This window comes from Crocodylus porosus, unplaced genomic scaffold (assembly GCF_001723895.1).
Source record: "Crocodylus porosus isolate Cpor-Errol unplaced genomic scaffold, CroPor_comp1, whole genome shotgun sequence".
Taxonomy (NCBI): Eukaryota; Metazoa; Chordata; order Crocodylia; family Crocodylidae; genus Crocodylus; species Crocodylus porosus.
Window position 1 is genome coordinate 11523121 of NW_017728906.1, and position 23123 is coordinate 11546243.

The following is a 23123-nucleotide window of genomic DNA, read 5'->3' on the forward strand; positions in this document are numbered from 1 at the left end:
GCAGATCAAGGCCTCTGCTGTAAGGGAGGGTGTGGGGCTGGGGTAGAGCCAGTGCTGCTCAGCTGGGGTGGGGCAGGCGTGGCACAGAGCCGCAGTTCATCCGGGGGAGGGGCGCAGGAAGCGGGGGAGCTCCCACCACTGCACACTGCTCATCCAAGAGCTGCTGGTCTGGCAGCTTGTCCAGCGGCTCCCGCTGCTGCTCCTGCTGCTTGTCCAGGAAGGCACAGAGGGGGCCCGTGCACCCGGATCTGTGCAGGGCAGGCTGCGGCCAGGCTGCACCAAGTTCTTCCCAGTGGGGCGGGGCTGCGCTGGGAACAGGCAACAGTAAATTTGTGGCTGCAGCCCCTCCCCCATAAGCCCTTCCTAGTACAGCCCCACCCTTCTGGGAAGAGTTTGCTGCAGAACTGGCCCCAACCTGCCCTACCCTATGCAGATCTGGGGGCATGCCCCCCCCGACAAGTGGCAGGAGCAGCAGCGGGAGCCTCCAGACAAGCAGTCGGCTGCCAGACCAGCGGCACACAGCAGCAGGAGCCACCCTGCTCCTCCCCCCAGACGAGCTGTAGCTCCATCTTGTGCCTACCTTGCCCTGGCTGGACAGCACTTGTTCCTTCCCCTGTCCCACCCCTCCCTCACCACAGTGGCCTTGATCTGCTCCCCCAGCCCCTTCCCTCCCCCCTGCCCTTCCATCACACCAGATTTACCAGCTGGAGGCAGCTCTCCATGCTGCCGGGCTGTACTTGCCACTTGTGTTGTGCTGCGGCTACATGCATGCATGGGTAATTTATTGGCCAGATTATCGGCTTGATATAGCTGATTTCCAATAAATTTTCTTTATATCGGTGCTGATCCAATATTGGACGGATATATCGGTGCACCTCTATACAAGACTGCACAGAAACTGCTCCAATAGTCTCCTACCTGCTCTTATATGATTCAACGATGCCAACATTCGTAACATGAAAGAAGCTGGAACAGTAATAGTGTTTCTTGTCTCTTCCAGCATTAATTCATTACGAGTTATAACCTGGGATTGGCGGGGTGGGAGGGAGAAAAAAAAAGTATTAATAAAATTTCAAATGGTTTTAACCAGGCTTAATGTGTAGTGTATATAAGACACTATGTAACTTGGACTCTGTAAAAAAGCTTATAGACAGATTACAGAGTAAACAGCATAAATTATGGAGGCGAGTGTTACAGACGTATGGTACAGTGAGGAAAAAACAGCTACAGAAGGGGGAATCTATCCACATATACCTATTTTTCTATCCAGGTAATATTTTTAATGTGATCTTCACTATGGTATTGGAGTGCCTGGTCAGGGATAGACAATGGAGAAAAATAAATGTGACAACAAGATATGACATGAATGACAAGTGCTAAGCGGGAGTGACATACGTTAATGTAGAAAATGAAGCTCTTGCACCAATGCTGGTCCTGACCACGGAAAAGAAGTCACTTCTCTCCTTTTAGTCTCACAGTGTCCTCCCCTCCCCCCCCATTTCCTGTTCACCACCTCTTCCAGCTATGAAGTTTGAAACCCTGGAAGTGAACTGGACCCAGTTCCTTCCCATCTTCTCTCATTCCTTCCTATTTATTCTCTCCCTACTCTCATCTGGTTCTTTTCCTTCAGCTTTCAAAAGTACTCCTCTATGACTGCTAAAAACCTGACCATATTTACTGCCATATTTTTCTTACCCTCTCTTTCTTCCTTAAACATGGATGCTCCGATGCCTTTTTGTTCTCTCCAAGAAAAATGTTCTTTTTAATGTTACAAATGACCTACTCCTGGCCAAATCCAAGAGCCTCATTCTTCTCTATTACCATCATTCGCTGTTGACCAATATTTTTGGACAGTTAACTATTCCCTCCTCAACTTGCTCATTCTTGAACTCCCATGAGTCTGCCTTTTGCTGGGTCTCCTCCTACCTGTCCAATTGTTCCTTTAGCAACACTATTTTTGGTCCTTTAGCCTCCTCTCTGCTCCCTCTAAGACTCTGTTTCAGGATTCTGCCCATAGCCCCTTAACTTTTTCCTGGTGAATGATCTCATCTGCTCTCCTAGTTTAGCTACTGTTTCCCAAAAGTACCGTTTCCTCCTGGCCTTTCCCTGATCATCTAGTTTTGAATATGGGCATTTCATCTCGGACACCTATCATTAAATTAACAAAGACTGAATTCCTCATCTTTCCCAAATTTCTTACTCCTCCCAAGCAGAACTTAATAAAAGAATTAACGTTTCTCGCAGAAAAACTAAAATTTCTACAACTGTTAAGAATTGGGCATTGGTGTTAAAAATTATTTCTCCTTCATTTACTTAGCCTGAAAAAAATTGAAGAACTGCAGCCATAATACTAACCCACTGCATGAACATTTTAAAGTGTTATAAACTCAGAACAGAATACTTTTTACAGGATCTACATTTAATAATATTTTTAATTTTGAATTATCTTGCAGCACGCCACAGGCTTAACATAACATACGACACATGGGTAAGGATCACTTTACCCACTCCTAAAAATGAAGACAAAACCTTTTGGCTGGAACAGGACAACTACATAGCAGTCGTATCAAGAATACAAAACCAAACTGGTGACATAATGAAAGACTTAAAGACTTGGTCATATTCAAGTCATTTTCCCTTTGCTCCTCTGTCCTCTCAATGGGACTTTAAACCAAATACTGTCCTTGAACCCACACTCTTCCTATTGCAACAAACACAAGGACACATGGTATAGCCTTTGGACAGGTTTGCTTGAATGCATCAGATTTAAGGAGTGGACAGCACATATTTTTGAAGCAACACACTACTTATATAGAGAATAAATCACGTGGCTACTTCATCAATGCCTGAGCAGCAGTTATTTGAAAAGACCACAAGAGGAGAAAGAAATATTTAATTTGGCCCTGTTTTATTATGCCAGCAGTGACACCATGACGGTAAAAATTGAAAAAAATCCCATTAAAAAAATCAGTTTAATAAAGCTGGCATGACAACTATTCATTAGTTATAACTACAGACCTACTTAATTTGCAGTTTCATGAATTTCATGAAAATCGTGAAAACTGGAATTGTCTCCAAACTCCATGATATCAACCCAAAAAACTTACTAAAAATAAAATGTGCCACCTGGTGGGGTGGCGTGAAGGGCAGCAGACAAGATGGCAGCTTCCCCCCTGCCCCTACCAGGGCCTCTCTGGCAATCAGTGCCGAGGGACAGGGCCACAAGAAGAGCAGAGGGCAATTGAGATAGCGGCTGCTCCCTCTTCCCCACCTCCCCACCAAGGCCTCTCTGCCAGTCAGTGCTGAAGGGCAGGGCTGCTGTGAAACAACTGCACAATTAGAACTTTATGCCACGATCAACCCACGAAAATTGGTAAGTCCCCCCCACAATTTAGGTAGACCCCTAGTTATAACTGCCTGGTCACTGCAGACTATCACCCCAGGAAAAGCAAAGATTATTTGACTGTCCTAATTGCAAAGCCATGTTTTGAATTTCTATTTGATCCTAACTTAGTTTCCTGTATTTAAAATGCTTACTGTAAGCTGATTGGTTGCTGAAACCAAGCAGTATAACTCTCAGCTTCCACTATGTTTCTCAACATAGTTTTGTACCTGAAATTATTGAATAGAGTTGCTTTCAATTTAACCTGTCTGCAGTACATCTACGGGTTTAGTTCAGTTATTTTAGGTCACTCGCCACTGCTTTCATTATTGAATCCTATTACCCATCTTTGTAAATTTGTTTCTTCAAACTCTTCTCCCATTTGTTTCACATTCGTGGTCTTCTATCACTGTTATTCTTAGAAATTTCAGTATTTCCTAGTATTTCTTACTTATGAGTGTTCATGTGCTAGGAAGACCTGAAAAATCAATTGTTTTAAGAACAGCTTATTTTTAAAACAAAACTGATGACTGATTTATTTAAATTTAAAAAACAACATTCAGCTATCGGAGGTGAGATGAGATTTCAGAGACACTTTTTGCTAGAAACAGAGGTTCCAATGTTACTGTGAAGAGAGAAAATCTTCTTACCTCATCTGCAAGCTTTCGGTTAAAAATCTTGGACTCTTCTAGCGGTGACCAGATTTTTATATCATAATCAATACCCGATGAAGCAAGAACTAGAAATTTACATATAAATTAGTATTAGGAAAAACACTCTGAAGTGCTTGTTTTCTTCATGTCTTAATTGGAATTTGACAGAAGTACATCATTAAGCGCATGTCTGCACACACCCAAATATACCCCTCATCTAATTAAAAACATGCATTTTACATGGAAATACATAATCCTGCCAACATTTACACTATTGGGTCTATTGTGTTTGATGAGACTAAGTAGCAAGCATTTTTATGGGAACTGAGACAGATTAAACGCGAAGAAAATAAATACCAATTTCATATTTGATTTCGTTTTCTTTATACAGAATGTGCATCGTTTAGAACTAGAAAGTTTCTGTGACTATTATACTCTCTGATGACTCAAAAAATATTTATTGTCACAGTAAAGATTGCAGGACTTGCAGGTCCATAAGTAACAATAGATGCAAGTGCTCCACAAATTAAACAACTATTTTTTTCTTCAAATTTTTGTAATGTACATTTCAAAAGCACATGGTGTTTTGAAAAATATTTTTAAAAATATCTGCAACATGACGAAGAACTGGAGGGTCCTTAGAATTACTGCACTAGAACAACACGGAGCAGGGAGCTGTTAGGAGGCTTTCAGCTGACATGACTTTGAGTCAAGTGCCAGCCCTTTGCCTCAAGGGCTGATCTCCACTGTTCCTTTTTCAAAGACACAGCTGGAAGGGAGTTGCACAGGATTAAGAGTCAGGGAAGTTGCAGGTATATTTCGGGAAAGATTCTGAAAGATTTGGCCCTCGCAGGGGGCCAAGTAGTGGCACATTTAACACGCATCTAGGACCAGGCAATTTCATTAAACGTTCAAAAGTTCAGATGCTTATCCAAAATAGGAGAGTGTCCCTTTAAGTGTGAACATTTTTCTCAGATTCTCGGTCTTACCAATTACATTTCTGATATTAATATAGATGAAATATTATTAAAAAAACCTTTTGCAATGTTATATTAATCCCATTTCATAGGAAAATGCGACTGGATGGTGCTTAGCAGGCCCCTGAGACCAGTCCACTGAAACTGCAACCATTTGACCAAAGAGTGGAGCACAGCTATACCTCAGCTCCGGACTACACTGTCGCTGCCACAAGATCCCAGCCCCAGAGCACCTCATTGCCCAGCCGTGCATCCTGCCAGCACTGCCAGGTCTGGTGTCCAGAGAAACCCTGGCCCAGCAGATCATCCCATGCCAACTTCTCATGTTAGGACAGTAACAAAAAGCACCTTACAACATGCCTTCTGTAAAAGCAGGGGATTCAAGAGAGCTGCCATTGTCCTGACACTACAATGGCATAGAAAAGGGATGGGTAAAATGGTGGATCGAGCCAGCAGCTGGACTCCATTTCTCAGAAGCTCCTGCCCACGTCACTGTGGCCAGTTTCCATGGAAACCCAATAGCAGTGATGCCTGACGTCACCGGCAGGGCGGGTGGCTAGGCAGGGAACTGCTCTGCGGCCAGGGCTGGGATCTTTCAGTGATGACAGTGTGGTCCGGAGCCAGGACAGTGGAGCACAGCTGTACCTCAGCTCCAGACTACGCTGTTGCTGCCACAAGACCCCAGCCCCAGAGCAGCTCGTTGCCCAGCCGTGCGTTCTGCCAGCGCTGTCGGGTCTGGTGACCAGAGAAACCCTGGCCCTGCGCAATCATGGCACTGCTGTTGAAACCAGTCATGGCAACGCAGGCAGGGGCTGCTAGGAAATGGAGTCTGCTGTGGGCCCAATCCAGCCTGTGGACCAGACTTTGCTTGCCCCTGGCAAAGAAGGTAATAAGTAAATACATGCTTGATGGTCCTTGGAAGAGACATCTGTCCCATGCTACAAAGTAATGCAAATCTATCCATAGTCCTTGCAAATCTGATCTAACAAAAAATTCCTACATGACTTCAAATCTGGCAACTGTTTCGACTTGGACCATATGGCAAAGCCCTCCAAGCTACTAAATACAGCTTAGCGAAAACTCACACCTCTAGATGGGGCCAATGTCCTATGCTTTAGAAGAGGACTCAGCAACCTACAGCCAGCAAAGAGTGTGATCCAACATGGGGGATTGGTGGCATAGCACTGCACTGTGCCACCTATCCTCACTGCAGCACCTACTGCTCTGCTGTAGCTGTGCTTCCCTTTGCTGCAGAGAGGATGGGATCAGAGGCAAAAGTAAATGCAGGCAGCTGACTGCCTGACGAGTGGAAACTTGTGGTTCACAGTGGGGGGCAAAGTCACAAAAGGTGGCCTGCACCAACCAAAGGCTACCAAGCCCTGTTTTAGGGAAAGGGAAAGAAACACTAGAAACCTTAGAGCATTCAAGAGAAGAAAAAAAATCCTCCCTGGCTCCTACTGGCATCCAGAAGCCTATAGAAACTATGGCATTACCACATGGTAACTCTTTTCCCCACAAAGAAAAAGTTACCTTTCAGCCCTAACACAGGGATAGCAAATAACCGAATTGTCTTGATCTTAGCCCACAAGAGGCCAAGAAGTGATCATCACATGCACTGTTCATCCGAGAACACCTATGTCGTATGATATTATCCTTTCCATAAGCTTCTCAAGTTCTATCTTGAAGCAAAGCAGGTTCCTTATCTTGACCGCTGTAAACTTCACTCCTCTGCATTAGGTATCTTCTCATTCCCAGTCTAAATTTGTTCTTTTAACTTAATTTACAAGATAGCTCTTGACTCCCTAACCCATCCTTCTTAGTACCCATTCCAGTTTAAATTTTTTTTTTTAAAATAGAGGTACCTATGTATTGCCAGTGGTATGAACACTTCCCTGTTTTTACTGCATGCACCATACCTAATTCACCCTAGAATAGAACTAGCCTTTTTCACAGCCACATCAGAGCAGCTCATGGTCATCATACAATATGCAAAACACCTAAGTACATCTTTTCCTCTGTTTCCCTCTAGTCTGATTCTGTCTTATAGCAACTACTCTAACTGCATGACTGCACTTTAGACTATTCAACTTTGTACCATTTCCATTATTCTACTCCACACCTTAACTCTTCTTGGACAGTAATCCAATCTTTCTTCATATCTCACCTTTGCATCACCTGAACATTTTGCAGCAAGGTATCTAATGGAAATGCTAAACATTACAGAGAAGGTAGCTGGATGCAACTAAGCAGCTTAAGTCATAGGAAAAACAACAATAACAAAAGAATTGAAGGCATCTACTCTGAATGCATCAGAAACTGCAAAATGTTTCAGTCTTCATTTTCATCGAAGATCCAGATCACATCATCTTTCCTCTAGAGCAACAGATCTAGCTCTAGAATATTTTCAAAAAATTGCCCAAGAGATATACGACTACCAAAGCTCTTCTGTGTCAACTCTACTTCTTTCCTACCAAGTCTGCGAGTTTGAGTTATCTCCTGCTCAAGACTCAGCCCGCAACAAAAGTTGTCAGACTTCAATATTACTTCCCATGCTATTTTATGTGTGGGGATCACTGAGCTTTCTTTCTCTGTGCATGCTGAAGTGGAAGAGACTCTCTTTCTGTATCCTAACCTCCTTCAAATGCTGTCAGATATCATGTGTTACCACCTTTTTTGTACTGAGGAGCTATAGGATATTGCAGCCTCTGTGGGCCAACATTTACTATTAGAAGACTAGAATGGCAGCAATATGTTGCCTTCAGGCAAGCAAGATTCACTCTCAGGCTCTTAATGATTTAGTAAAGTCACCCTTGGTAGAACAAAATACTGACGACTCAGCTTTACAAAAGCATACTATCAGCTGTATGAACATGTACACTACAAATGGAGATGGTCTTACTCGGGTCAAATGGATGAGGCTGAAGACAATTCACCACATGATTATCAGCTTCCAGCAGCATGAGATGCTCAGCCGTATGCCGATCCCAAATGAAGATATGGCCACAATCTGAACCACTCATGACAAAGTTAGAGCCCCAAAAGTTGGCTTCCTTTATCTGTAGAAAATAAAATTAATTAAATATTTGTTACACTTCACACAATTAGCCCAGAAATTAGTCCAATCTCTAAATAAATACCCATTTCGAGAACAAAGCTGGCCCTAACCTATGGACTTTAAAACAAAGTAATAGTAATGGTAAATGTTAATAGTAAATGTTGGCTGCATTTAGATATATGACAGGATCAGAGTGACTGCTGAACCTTCTGGGTCTGCCAAAAAGTGTGCAACTTATTGCCTAACATGTTCCCTTATGGCCAGGTATTATGCAGCCAATAACTATGCCAATAACTTCCTTTCCCCCAGTGGAGTCCATCACTTATTGCAATTCAGCCCTCTTTCTGGGTTACACATAGTTTCACCACTTCTAGGTTAACAATGCCCTAAATAAATTAAATGCCTGCCAAAATAAAAACAAGTTTATATTTGGACTCCTGTCTAGCTTTACCCCTTGGGCTCCTCTCTAGCCTTACCTCTCTACCCTCAGATCAGTAACACAATGGACACCTTCCTACTATCCCTCAAGAAAGCTCAATATAGAAGGAAAATAGAAAACTTGATGACTTTCTCTCATCCTACGCTTGAGATTTTTTTAAAACTCTCTTATATTCCCCCTATTTCTTATTTTCTGCAAGGCTGGAGGTCTTGCTCTTTCTGCAGGCTCTTCCACAAAGGGAAATTCAAAATCACCTTTCTCTCCTTTTCTGTCAGCCCCACATGCACTCAAATTCTTCCCTTTACCTGCCTAGATCCCATTCTCCAGGTGTACCAGGTGAGGTTAATACAGTTTATAAACTATAGTTAATCCCTTGAAGATTGGCGTAAGATTTATGCAGCTCAAGATCTTATGGTGGAGATGCCATTTCCCCCACTGACTACTCATCAGGAGCATGCCGTCAGGGTGGATTCAAATTGTTTATGTACGTTTCCCTCAACAACTCCCACTTCTCTTACATGAGAGGACAAAGTCTCACTGCTAGTGATGTCAAAGACTGTTTAGAGATCCAAAGAGATGAGAATGGATGTCTCTATCCTCCATCAGTTCCACTGAGATGATTTCTGTTCCACATCTAAATTCTGGAAAAGATTCTTCTAGGTCTAAAATATTACCTGCAACTCGATTATCCCGTAGATGGCTTTTACCTAGCTTCTCGAACAGCTTGCTCAGGAATTGGGAACTCTACCAATCAGTGATAGTTTGCTAGAAATGATGTATCCAAGGTAATTTTCTTCCATGCTGGCCAGACTATTGCATGTTCAAAGAAAGAAAGATTCCTTTTCTAAATGAGACCTTATTTCGGTCAGAAATGGCACCAGTTGCTCATGACTCTCATAAGGCACAACAGGTGTACAGTGGATACAGAGAACTAAAGGATAAGATTCCCTCAGAATGTCCACATGTTCTTAAATGAATAAGTATACTAAACTTTAGGAATACACATGGACTATTAGGTGCTAGAGCCATTAAATCGTTTCAGAAATACAGAAAGAGAGTTCTAGAGCCTATTTTATATCCGAGCTCCAAGATTTGTAGGTACTCAAGACTGATGAAATGTTCTGGATACCTCCATCAGGCAGGATTTGACAGGTTACAGGGTAATCAAGCTTTAGTATATGCTTTGAGAAACCAACCTATTTTCTGTCATCTGTGTTCAAATGCCGGTTCTCTCCATCTGCGGCAGATGTCAGCTAAAGGAGGAGATGGAGAAAAAGGAACTTCTTGAGGCTAGAATACAATTGTGATTCACTGCAGTCCTGGACTCCTTACTCAGCAGCTCAAGTGCAGTCATCTAGTTTTGGAATTTGCTGAAGCCCACAAGTGTTCATGGCTGAACCAGCTCCCCTGGTTCTTCTTGGTGCTGGGAGCTAGAAGATCTCGGATCACTGTCTTATTTAAAATGACAGTCTGTTCAAGACAATGGCTCAGCTGTGTGTCCTCTAGCTAAATATCATGTTGAGGTGGTAACTGATTGCACAGGCTGAGCCAGAGATGACCTGTGAAAGTCCCTGGGAGACAAGTGAGGAGATAATCTTCTACAAGTTCTGTATATGAGGCCTTGTCAAGATGAGGTTTTAAAATTCATGATGCTGGTGACATAACAGTAATATAAATACTGACAATAACTGCAATAGATACAGCTGAGCCCAGGAGAAAGTGTCAGAGACAACAGGGCTCCATTTCCTTGAAATAATCTGTTTTATGATGCCCCTTTTGCACTTACACTACATACTCCCAACTAAAAAAGTAAAAAAATCTAAGATACCTCAACTCTGCACAAAAACATTTTAAAAGCATCACAGAAGGAACAAATTTCAATTTCTATACAAGGAAGATAATCTTTCCTTCCACAGTAATTGCAACCCAAGCGCTACTGTAAGCATGGTTTGGGACAGCACCATTGTTTCTGGTGACTCATTTAACTTTTAAACTCACATAACAAATATTTGTTCCGTGGGTTTCAAAAAGCATCCAGGAAGCTCACACAGATGAGCTTTTGTTAGCTGCTTGAACTGAGGGGCAGGATACCCTTGAACAGGGGTTGGCAACCTAAGGCCTGTGGACCAAATCTGGCCTACAAAGGTCCAATCCAGTCTATGTTTTACTAAGGGTATGCCAATTCCCCAGCTGTTTGAACCAGTCAGTTTGGCTAATGGCATGCTGACCACCTTTGGCTGCTCCAGCCAGCAGCGATGGCCCACGCACACGGAGGGCTGGCCTTTCTGGCTGCAGCCTCTGCTTGCTGTTGCTGAAGCAGCCAGAAGGGAATAGTGGCCTGTGGTGCTGGCTGGGTTGCAAGCTGAAGCCCATGTTTGTAAAAGGTTGTTTACCCCTGCCTTAGGGCAAAATAAGAATAAAAAAGTGAAAAACCAAGACCAAAGTTCTCCACCCAGAATGCAGCTTCACTCAAAAGTCAGCTTGAATGCAGCTTCACTTCAAAATTCTCCACTCAGACTGCAATAAGTGTTCTGGAAGCATATTCAGGTGGATGCTATGTGAAATGAGAGAATGAAATAATGCAAGACATGTTGCAGCATCATGTAAAAACTGAGGAGCATCAACTTAAATGGTTTGGTCACGTGAGATGGTAAGAAGCAGGTATGTTGGCTGGAGAACAGAGGATCTAGCAATCGTGGGACAAATACTATGAGGTTGCCCTCCCCCAAAATTGAGACACTAAAGGACACAAAGCGAGTGTTAGCTTGAAGGATGCACTCAACAGGAAAACTTGGAGATGAAGAATAGAAACTGGTGCCTCTACAAGGGGCAAGATTAAGGCAAAAGAGAATTTGGCTATGAATACTTATAATTACTGTATTGGCATTAGACTGTAAAAACCCTTGGGAGGTGCATCTTTTGGTTTTTGTAAAATACATACGATCACAGAATTTAAAAGCTAAGATCTCTGAAGATTCCATCCTCAATGAAGATGCTCCTGCCTTGCTCTCAGCTTCAGTGTGGATCAGATTAAATGTGCCATCCTTGCAGAATGAATGGGGAAGCTCCAGCCAAGAATAAAGAGGGTTTAGCTCTGGGCTGGTCTTCAGCTTCAGTCCAATTGATGCTCCAGATTAGGGCAGAGGCAGGCACTAGAAAGGAGATCAGAGCTCCTTCAATCCAAACATAGGGGGAGGGAAAGGAGTGAATTGGAACAAGGACTTTGCAAAACTAAGATTGGAGGAGGCAAAAGTCAAGCCACTGACTGAGAGCTGAATGGAATGGGACTTGTCATGCAAGACGACCAGGAGCCGTGGGCAGTGGGAGCGAGCAAGGAAAACCAAATACATAGATAAAGATAGAGAGAAGGACTTTGAGAGGATCTGCTTGGAAGGACGCTGATTTTGGACAAGAAAAACCAGGACTGATTGAACAAAGACACTGGAGCTAGAAATTATAGTGGAACAAAACCAGGTGAGAGACAGACAGTCAAAGAGACAGGGCAAGGAACTGGAAAAGTAGAGGTCGAGAGAAGACTGATACTGGGTAAAGAACATGAGGAAGGAGACTAAGGGTAGGAGTTAGTGGCAGTTTGGAGATTAGAGAGCACCCAGTCAAGGACCCAGAGGGAAGGGGCTGGGTCAACAGGATAAGGAGACAGATAATGTGTAGGGAAGTGTGGAGACTAGAGTTAGGAACTGTAACACAATGGGCGTGTCTACACAAGACGCTTAATGTGCTGTAGCCTCACAATACTGGGCAGCAGCATGCCAGACAAAAACCGTGCTAATATGCTACTGAGCAGTAAGATTCACTAGAAAAAAAAACAAGTGCCGGCACTACTGCACACTGTAATTGTAGTTACTGCACATTGTAAGTGTAGTTACTGCACAGTTAGTTAGTACTTCATTAAGCAAATAATAAACTAAATGCACAGTAACTTCTGCACATTAATGAATGTGTAGATCTGCTTAATGAGCCTGAAGGAAAGGACCAGAATTGGCCAGGCAACAAAAGCAAGATGGAAGAAATGAGAGGCGGGTATGTAAAACGAATATAACTGAGATGAGAAATCAAAAGTGGGGAAGGAGGAGGAATGGAACAGGAACAGATTGGAGGGAATTAAACAGGTATCAATATGGGATGGGAGGGTGGGAAGGAAGGAAGAGGGCTGGGCAGGCAGAAGAGTTTCCACCCACTAACATGCCTTCTTTTTCTCCAAAATTCTCTTTCCAGAGCCTGGCAAAAAATCTGGGTCTCATCATTACTCCACTATCAAACGTCTGGGAAAACCATTGATAAAGTTATTTTAATTTTGCTTCACAAAAAGAGTGACAACTTACTACTGTTAACAAGATACTCTGGTAATTCAAGTGGCAGAGGTCTATTTGGAGAACCTAAATGTCTCAACTGTGCTGATGATCAATGCATATTTTGATTTTTTTTCCTCATTTGCTTTTCCCGTTTTCAAAAAACTTGAAGATGACAGACACAAACCCATGCAATCCTCTTCTCCCTCGTGTTAAAAAGCTGCCAATTCAAGCTCTTTGAAGTTAGGAAATTCTAGAATTAAACTTGCCAGTACAACCTTAATTCAGCCTCCTTGTGCATAATATTATGGTATAGTTTTTATCAGTTTTTATTCAAGTCCCCTGCTTCATCCAGTGCACAAAATAGACACGACCTGGTATGACTCAAGTCTGTATAGAAAAGGAGGCCAGATCTGTAAAATCCCTTGGACATCTTTTTCAGAAGATGAAAGGTGAGTAGCAAATGAAACAGGAGACTACAGGAAGACAAACTGAAAACTGCCAAGGCACCAATGGAAAATTAATTTCTATCCTCACCTCTGTCTCCAAATTCCTGTGTAATGCTAGACAAGCCACAAACTAATCTTTCCACAGATGGTTACCATCTTTTGGGCGCCTAACCTGAGAGTCTGTGGCATGTTGTGCAAAAAGGCTGAGCTTCCATACAAAACTGATGTTAATGGGAACTGTGCTTGAGTACATCAAATGCTAAGTACCCTTGAAAATAAAGTCTTAAGCATCTAAAATTGAACAACAAAATATTACCATAATTTCTCTCTCGCTTCTTCAGCTTTAAAATGGGGCTAATACTACCACCTCTTTTACATGGGTGTTGGGTTAACAATAAAATTAATTAATGTTTTCTGAAATAGTAATAAACCACATACAAAAGTCCATGAGGAAGTCAATAACTGTATCTTCAGAGCATGGTTTAAACAGAATATTGTAAATAAGACCTAGCATCACACAAAAAACGCAGACAAAACAAAATAATTAACAGGAGCTTATTAATCGAGCCCTGTTCATCTCATGCAACTAATGAGCCAGGGTCTTGTGTGGGGAGTGAACATGTAATTCAAGACTGTATTGTAATACATGTGCAGACTGGGGCTGGATTAAGTTTGCACAAGCAAGCTTAATTGTGGCATTTCTTAACTGCTGAGCAGGGTGGATAAAAATCAATGATTTTTTAAATTTAAAAATCATTTTTTTTAATTTAAATCAGATTTTTTTATTTAATCATATTTTTAATTTTTGTTAAGATGCTTTCTTTAAAAAAATAAACCTATATAAAGATAGTTTTAATTTAAAATATGTTAAAGCTGAAAGATATCATCATGGAATAGGGATTATAACTTCTATTTATATACTATTTGAGACAATACTGTTGAATAAATTGTATGAGAAGAAACTGAAGTGTGCGCAAAAAGTCTAGAGGGGAAAATTGTTAGCCTGAGTCTTGATGGGTGGAGCAATGTCCACAATGACCCAGTAATATGTACTTGTGTAACAAGAGAAGCGGCTGTCTACCTTACAGAAGCAATTGATACATCAGGAAATGCACATAAAGCAAAATCCTTACAAGAAGTAGCAATAAAAGCTATAACAAACTGTGAAAAAACCCTCAAATGTCTAGTATGAAGCTGTCACAGACAATGCTGCATATGTATCAAAGATGAGAAGAAAATCTATAAGAAAGTGAAAAAATCCCAAGCTAATGTCATGGCTGCAGTGCTCATTTGATGCACCTCTTAGCCAAAGACTTCAGTGCTCCAGAAATAAAGGTTGATGTTGCTGAAATTGTAAAATACTTCCATAACAACCACTTTGCAACAGCTTCTCTGAAGAAAGCAGGAGAAAGCAAACTAACTCTCCCATAAGATATGCAATGGAACTCAGTAGCAATATATCGAGAACTGGCCTCATCTGGTGACAATTTGTGAACAATGTTGTGACAAAATAAATGGAACTGTCATGCCAAAGTTCTCAATGTTGGGCTAAAGAAAAATATAAAACATATGCTGACTATCCTGAAGCCTACAAAGTGCTGGGAAATCACTGTTTTATTGCTGATGCTGTATAAATTTCGAAGGAACTGAGGGAGACCTTGAAAAGAGAAATATGCAATGACAGAGTTAAATTACAGACATTAAAAAAAGAATGCATCAAGCACTATCTCCAGCTCATTTTCTTGCCAATATTCTCAATCCTTAACTGCTGTAGAAGAGTTGGCTATAACATGAGTATCCCGCAATCATCCCTCTGTAATACCAGCTATAATAAATTTCAGAACTAAGGGTGAACCATTCAAGAAATATAAGTTTGCTGTTGGGGTTTTAAAGAAAGTCTTACCAGTGAACTGGTAAGTCACAAAAGCACCTGGATATATCAGAGACTACTGAAGTGATAATCCAGCTTTTAACAGCAGTAGCTTCTTTACGTGGTTTATAAGGAGAGGCTGAGGAAGCTGGGCTTTTTTAGTCTAGAGAAGACTGAGAGGAGATTTAAAAGCAGCCTTCAACTACCCGAAGCAGGGTTCGAAAGAGGATAGGGGTAAACCACGTTCTCAGTGGTGACAGATAACAGAACAAGAAGCAATGGTCTCAAGTTGCAGCAAGAGATGTTGAAATTAGGCATTACGAAGAATGTTCTCACTAGAAGGGTGGTGAAGTACTGAATACGTTACCTAGAGAGGTGGTGGAATCTGTGTCCTTGGATGTTTTTAAGACCTGGCTAGACAAAGCTCTGTATGGGATGATCTAGTTGGGGCTGGTCCTGCTTTGAGCAGGAAGGTAGATGTGACCTCTCAAGGTCCCTTCCAACCCAAATTTTTTATGCCAGTGTAGAAAGAATATTTTCTTCTTCTGGACTAATTCATTCTAAAATGAGAAATGACTTGGGAACTGAAAAAGCTGGAAAGTTTGCCTTTCTTTTCCAGTCTATGAATAAACAGGAAAAGGGAGGTGAAGACTGAGTTTGCTGCCTAACCCAGTATTTTAAGTTTATCATGTTGACTTGGATGAAATAATCTATTTAATTTTTTGTTAATAACACATTTCACATTTATTTCTAAAATTGATAAATAATAAAAAATAGGTTTTGTTAAAATAATGTTTGTTGTTGAAGAAAAACATCTAAAATACATAAGCTTGTTGTTTTAGCTAAAGAAAACAATTTAAATGTCATACTTCAGTTTTCTGATGTAGCTGCAAAATCAATCTGAAAAAAAACCATAATAAATCACTGCTGTAAAATGTATAGTGTGCACTTTCTAATACTGAGACTTGCATCCATACGAGTTGTGACTAATATGTATTAAGGTTATATCAAAAAAGAATGCACTTTTTGGAGAAAAGAATGATTAAATTGGGGCTTCCTGACCAGTGATTTAAATTGTGATTTAAATAATGATTTAAACAGATTTGGTTTAAATCAAATCCACACCGCCACTGAGTGCTTGGCTTTACAATGTTAGTAACAATTTAAGGCAGCTGTGTACATTGTTATTCATTTCTGAAATTAAAAAAAAATCCAAACTTGACACCATTAAATCTAATTCTGCCCCTTCTATATCCTCTGATATGGTCACCCAGTTCCTACTAATAGCTATGTAAAGTGGAATATGCATTTAGGAAGGCAAAATTCATCCCAGCAGTTTTTGAAACTACTTATGCAAATTCTGGAATGTGCTCTGAGAAGTTGGATCAATGAGTCTGAATCGGGGTGCCACTCGGTGTAAGGAGATAAGTGAGGTGTGAGATGAGTAGGTATGTGTAGATCAGGCTTATTTAATGGCCAATTCCTTCCCCTGCACTGTCCAATCCCTCTGAAAGGATATAAGCACTGTGGCCCCCTCTACATGTGTAGGTAAAGGTGCAATGGGATCTGACATACAATTAACACAATCACATCTCCAGCCACGCCAACAAAAAGCAAGCTCCTGTGTCTGGGAGCCCCATGCACTTCCTGGCTTGGAGGATTGCTGCTGTGGCACTCCCCCCAACCTGGGGGTGTGGGAAACCCCCAAGGACAGAGGATTACCACACAGGGATCCCCTCGCCCTGGGGGTGGAGGGAAGCACCTGGGGCCAGAGATCACCACCATCTCCTGGCCCCAGGGGTTTCCCAGCACCCCCAGGGCAGGGGGGAATCAACCCTGTAGTGATCCTCTAGCCCTAGGGGTTCCTGCATCCCCAAGCACTAGACATCATGGTAGCTGAGATCGCCAGGGTCCAGGGGTTTTATACCAGGGATGGTGCACCCCTGTGATTGGGAGCCCTGTCAACTGACAGGGCTCCCAGCTACAAGGACAAACCCTGTTGCATATGCAAATTAAAGCTCGAAAGCAACCAGTTATAAAGTCAGTACACATTTTTTAGGTCTAACTTTATAGCTGGTTGGAGCTTTTAATTGTGCGATAGCTACTTTGCATGTATAGCTGGTTTCCAGGTAACTAGTTAACTGTGCAATACTGGTTATATGTAGAGGGGGCCTGTAATATTTAAAATTAGTTTTGTGAACCGAATGGCACCCAATTTCAAAAAGTTATGAAGGGGTGCCTTGAGTGCAGTGATGGGTGCCTTGAGTCTAAAAAGGTTGAGAACCACTGCACTGGATGAATCACCCCTCCTCAGCTACCTCCAAAATAGCTTGACTATAACTCCCCAAAAATACCAAATACTACTTAGCACTCTATTTTCAAAACACCAAAACCATTAAGTAAAACAGGAAAAAGGCTATTAATAAAGAAAAAAAGATGTGTGAGCTTTGTTCATCACTCTAGTCTCACAAAGTCCAATAATTCTCATGACACTTTGGGACCCCAAAAGATACATTTTAGAAAAAGTTCTGGAATTAATAATAATAAAAAAAAGATTTAGTAAATCTTTCAATAAAAAAAAAAACCCAGGAGCATACGTCTCAGCCATAACCACCCACAGAAAGTTACTACTACCATCTTAGAAAAAGGAAAAAACTAACTTGTTTTTAGAACTAATGAATTTGTATTTTTTAAATTTCTTCAGTAAACAACAGGCAGCCTGAATTATGAACCTGAAGGAAGCAGATAATATTTTCAAAAATATGACTACAATAACAAGCTTGCATTTGGACAGCTAGCAAAAAATATGACTACAATAACAAGCTTTCATTTGGACAGCTTGCCCTTCACAAGTTTTTGCTGGTGATAAAAACAATGCTTTTCCAACTACACAACTACGGCCACAAGACTTTTAAAGGCATGATAGGATATGAACAATCGTGCCTCCTGCCATGCCACATGGGCACGACTGATATCCAATTCCAGGATCAGATCCCAATCGTGCCCTACTTGTCAGTGCAGGGGAAGTCCATGATTATTATTATGATCCTGGACTCCCCCTGCACCAGCAAATTGAAAGCCAAGCACCTGACAATCAGGACTGCACTGGAGTCAGTTCCAGATGCTGGTATGGCCCTATACCCAGTTGACAAGAGCTGCTCAGTGCATAGTTTAAAGTCCCCAGCAGAGGGAAACCTTTACTTGCCCTGCCAGGAGCCAAGTTTTTGGTTTCTCCTACTGGGGACTTTAATCAGCTGATTTTCAGTCACCAGCCACAGGTTAAATTTAAGGTGACATATAAATGAGCCATAAAAATGTTCTATGGTATCTGTCAAACATTTCTATGGCTTGTTTCCCATTATATGGCAATTTAAATCAGGTGCACATATAGTACCTTTCTTATTTATTCTGTGATTAACATGTTAATTGCAGCACAAATGTAATCTGTAATCTACAGTAGGGGCCTAAGGATACTTAAAAAAATGTGTATTAAAAAGGCAGCACAGTGAGTATAGATAGAGCTTTTTGTAAAGCACTTTAGCTGCTTACAGACATTTAAATAAAACCCAAAACAGCACTTTACTTTAAACTCAGCACACTCCTGTGCCAAAGCCAGTGCATGCCCAGAAGAGGCATCATGTTAGTTGGACCCAGCTCACCCAATTTCTGTATAGATCAGATGCTTTAGTGGGTTGGTCTGTTGGTTTTTTTGGCACTTTCATCTAATAGCTGATTAACTCAGCTTTAGATAAAAGTGCCAAAAAGCCCTACTGAATCACCTGATCTCCACAGATGCTGTGGAGCTGGTTTGAACAAACGTGCTGTTTCTTCAAGTAAAGCGTGGGTCGCTTGTTTTTAGTTGTTTTTTTTTTGGGGGGGTGGGGAGGGGGAGTTGGTGGTACAGATTATGTCTGTAAGCAGCCTTTGTGTTATATATAAAGATGAGGTGGTCAAGGGGTTAGATGAGGAACTAATCATTATTCATTAAGATCATGACTTAAGTTTTATATTTCTTTTCGAAGTACACAATGTGTCATCATGCAGATGGGCCAAGTGAGAGAGCAAGTAAAGGGCTGTCCCAACTTGCAGAGAAAGTTAGTGTCTCCCCACCACGTGGCTTTAGATTACTCATGGGGGCCCATGAGTGACATATATCCAGTTACATAGTTACAGATCTAATATGCAACTAACATTCTTTAAATGAAACACAACATTCCCTTTTAGAAAGAACAACTACATTATTTCAAGTAAAAAAGATAAACTCTTAAAATAAGCAAGTATTCTGTACCATTGTCCGGGAGTTCCGATGACCCTTATAAACCATCTTTATTAAAGGACGTCTAATATTCAGTGTTTCCAGTTCTTCCATTTCTTTCCTTTCTTTTCTCCTTCTGAACAGTTCCTGAATGCGGGCAACAGCAGATCGTCTATGAATTACATACAAAGAAAACACTACTGAAAGACCATTACACAAGACCAGAAGCTTCACAGACAGACCTTTTCTAAACAATGAACCAGTGCTTTTTAAAGGGAAACAAAACAGCTTAGTCAGGCCACTCAAACTCACTCACTCCTGAGTCTGGCAAAGGCACTAATGCCACAGCAACTGTTTAAGTGACAAATTTAAGAGTTTTTCCATTTTGGTTTAGAACAGGAATAACATGCAAGACAGTGGCATGTAGCAGTCATGTTATTTTTTTCATACTTTTTAAAGGTACAAACTCTAGGATGCAAGCAAAAATCATGTATAATATCACACTCAGATAAAATATTTTCTAAATAGAACCCCTATCCACTCTAAGCTTGCAAAAGTGTAAAAAGGTGGATACAGGCAAAATAGTATATTTTTCTATTTAGAACAATAAATATAAACAGATCTGCTGCCACCTTTAATTTTTTCTTTGTATTAGATCAAATTTTAAATGTCTCATACTTTCTTATTATCCCCTGCTTTAGGAAGATCTTTCTTCTGATAGTTTCTTGTTAGTGTTTCTTCTATGGCAAGATTGAACATTAGGAAAACTTAACAGTACTTATTTGACCAGAGAACAAAGCTGGGTCTAGGGGCTTTGAAAGACAGTGGGAGAATACTCCCTAATGCAGACAGACCTATAGCAAAAAAAGATTTTATGAACAAAAAGAGATGTAAAGCAATATGCTGAAAAACTCTACTGGATGGCTACTTGATCTCAAGAAATTATATTTTTGGTGATGCAATAAGAATTTCAGAGTTCTTCACATCTGACTCCTGCTCCCATACTGTGGCCCCAGGTTTAAAACTTCGTACTGACTCTAGCTTTGGCTATCTTTACTTCTATGATTTGCTCTTACACCCCTTTTCTTTTTCAGGACTGATGCCACTGATGCTTGAAGGTCTAGGTAGAACAAGAGTGAGACAAGTCATTGGAGGATACAAATTAAGTATTAAACTGTAAGGGACTGAAGTAGCTGTGGCAGGAATTGTGGTAAACTTTTACTGCTTGCTTTGGGAAACATTACTGCAGCCCAATACTGCTCACCAGTGATTTCCTCAAAGAGTCAATCTACAAGTCAGGCTAAGTTTTCCCATTTAAATTGATACTTAAATTTACTAACATTATGACTACCCCAAGACATTATGGATAACATGAAAGAAACAAACAGGGTTTGACCTCATCTACTGTTCGTTAAAGGCTGCAACAATATTATGTTCATTCAGTTGCCTTTGCAAGGAAGGAGAAAGTAAAGGAGGGTTGTGTGTTGTGCACTTATGCAAAATATTTATAGAACCTTAAGTGAAGCCATGTACTCCAGCTGTGATTACACTCACATGGACGTTTGTATCATCCTTTAAAGCATGCATTTTATATATCATCTTTTCTTTTACAGAGAAATTAATGATAAGCATATGACAGAAATCCTCAGTTCACTAGCTATTCCATTATCAACCAGGCTAAAAGCGATTAAGTTTTAAAAACAAAATATAAGCCCATTCAACAAAATCAGGTCTCTTTTTTTCCAGAGTCTACCTACTACCTTTCAACTCACATTTCTATATTTGGTTCCAAAACATGCTAGTATATATATCCCTGTAGACATGAACCAACTAAACTTAAAAAAACCAAAACAGAACAACCCTCCCTATCCTTACCCCCCGCCAAAAAAACCCACAAAACAAACCCAACAATAAAACAAAACAAAACACTGAGCAGGGGGGATAAGCTTAGGACTATTATTTTTAATCAAGTAATGAATTAATGTTAACACTAGTAAAAGAGCCAAGGCATTAATTTGCACAAATCTGCTAAGTAATACTTAATTACATCCTAGACTCTTGCTAAACTACTTTACTACCCCATAGACACGTATGATGCATCCCCACAAGCAGGAACATGCGTTTCCCTGGGAACAAAGAGCAGTGACAATACCTGCTGCTTGTCCCTGGGAAACGGCCCCAGCAGCCTTACCTGGGGTCCTGAGGGCCTCCAGGGGCTGCAGCCACAGCAATCTGGCAGCACAGAGACTAGTCAGCAGCTGGTGTGTGGCTCTAGCCAGCCAGGCTCCAGTTTCCAGCAACGCACACTGTCGCCACATGTGCTGGCCCGCTATTTTAAGGTGTGGGTTTTTCTATACCGGGATCTCCCCGTGACAAAACCCTCATCACACTGCAAATCAGTGTGGGGAATGCCTGCATCTGTGGCGTGTGCAATGCTGCACACAGCAGCAGTCTGTGTGCAGTCTGCAGTGCCATATACTGCACATTTGCACTTATCCTCTATGGGCCCATCCAGACATGGAAAAATCCATAAAATTTAACTGCTTTAAATGGGGGAGAGAGCTGCCACTGTGGAGTGGGCACCAGCTGTCAAGAGGTAACCAAGCTTTCAGTGTGCATGCTCCTACAGTGATACAAATTTGCATGTTTTTCATGGCTCTGGCCAGGCTTTTCTGATTTCCTTCCTCTGAGGTTATATACAGCCATTTAAAAAAAAAAACAAAACAAAAAGTCTAAGACTACAGAGTACACTCCACTGTACTGAATTTATAAAAAAGGAAGATACAAACAAAGTACTCACTTTGCTTTTCAAACACCACTATCTTGTATTCAGCTCTGCTGAAAGCTAAAAGTTTAGCCATGATTAAAACAGTACTAATACACTTTGATTCAGCAGCTTCTGAGATGGGGACTTATGGAAAAGACAAGATCACATCTCATGGTGAGACTGTATCTAAACCGTCCTTGGTTCAAGTTATCAGGCACTGGGAGTTAAGTCCTGCTGTTGGTGGCAGGACCCCAATTAAGGAAATACCTCGCCAAAAAGAGCAGAAAGACCTAACATAATGATCCTTCAGACCCAGCAACAGAATACACTTTTTTAGGCAAGATCCTTCCCTCTTCTGTTCTTCGTGTAGAAAAGATTTTAAATTTAAAGGCACACTTCTATCCTGGAAGAACAATTTTTGTTCTAGCCTTTTGCACCTTTTAGTTTTAGATGCACAAGCTTTCATATAATTCTTGTCTAATTACTGTAAATAAAAAAGTGTTATTAGATAGTCATCTAATCATCTGGTTTATGACAACGCACACGTCAGTAAAGAAACTACCATGCTGTGCAAAGTGCTAGAAACAAAGCATTCCCAACTTTCCCAAGCTTGTATAGCAGAATCAGCATGTTTCAAATCAGGGTGGTTTGAAACCGATGTAGATGGCAGCAGGTTGCCAAATTAAGAATGAGCTGCCGAGCTATTTGCTACAGCTTTTATATCAAAAGGCAGTGCTTCTCTGATCAGCACAAATACAATACTGGACCAGATGTTTGCTGTGGCTATATAATACCCCCAACTAGTTCTGAAATCTTTATCTTTTCAAGGGGTTAGAAACTTGACCTGGGAAGAAGCCTAGTTCTTCTACCTATGTCAGGGGATTTTAACCTTTTTTAATAGGTGTATCCTTCTGACTCAAAGGTTCAGCTCCTGCACCCCCATATATTTTGTTCTTGTTTTTAGTG

The 23123-nt window shown here is 41.1% G+C and overlaps 1 protein-coding gene across 1 annotated transcript in view; it reads right to left on the minus strand.

Moving 5' to 3' along the window:
• The window catches only part of DCAF6 (DDB1 and CUL4 associated factor 6), a gene marked incomplete at its 5' end in the record, with an annotated part of 140301 nt that overhangs the window by 1521 nt on the left and 115657 nt on the right, over positions 1-23123 (minus strand). The window contains 4 exons of the mRNA XM_019557099.1: positions 919-1024; positions 4033-4121; positions 7912-8068; positions 19424-19562. Of these exons, the coding sequence (XP_019412644.1) occupies positions 919-1024; positions 4033-4121; positions 7912-8068; positions 19424-19562 (491 nt within the window). The remainder of the gene's footprint in view (positions 1-918; positions 1025-4032; positions 4122-7911; positions 8069-19423; positions 19563-23123) is intronic.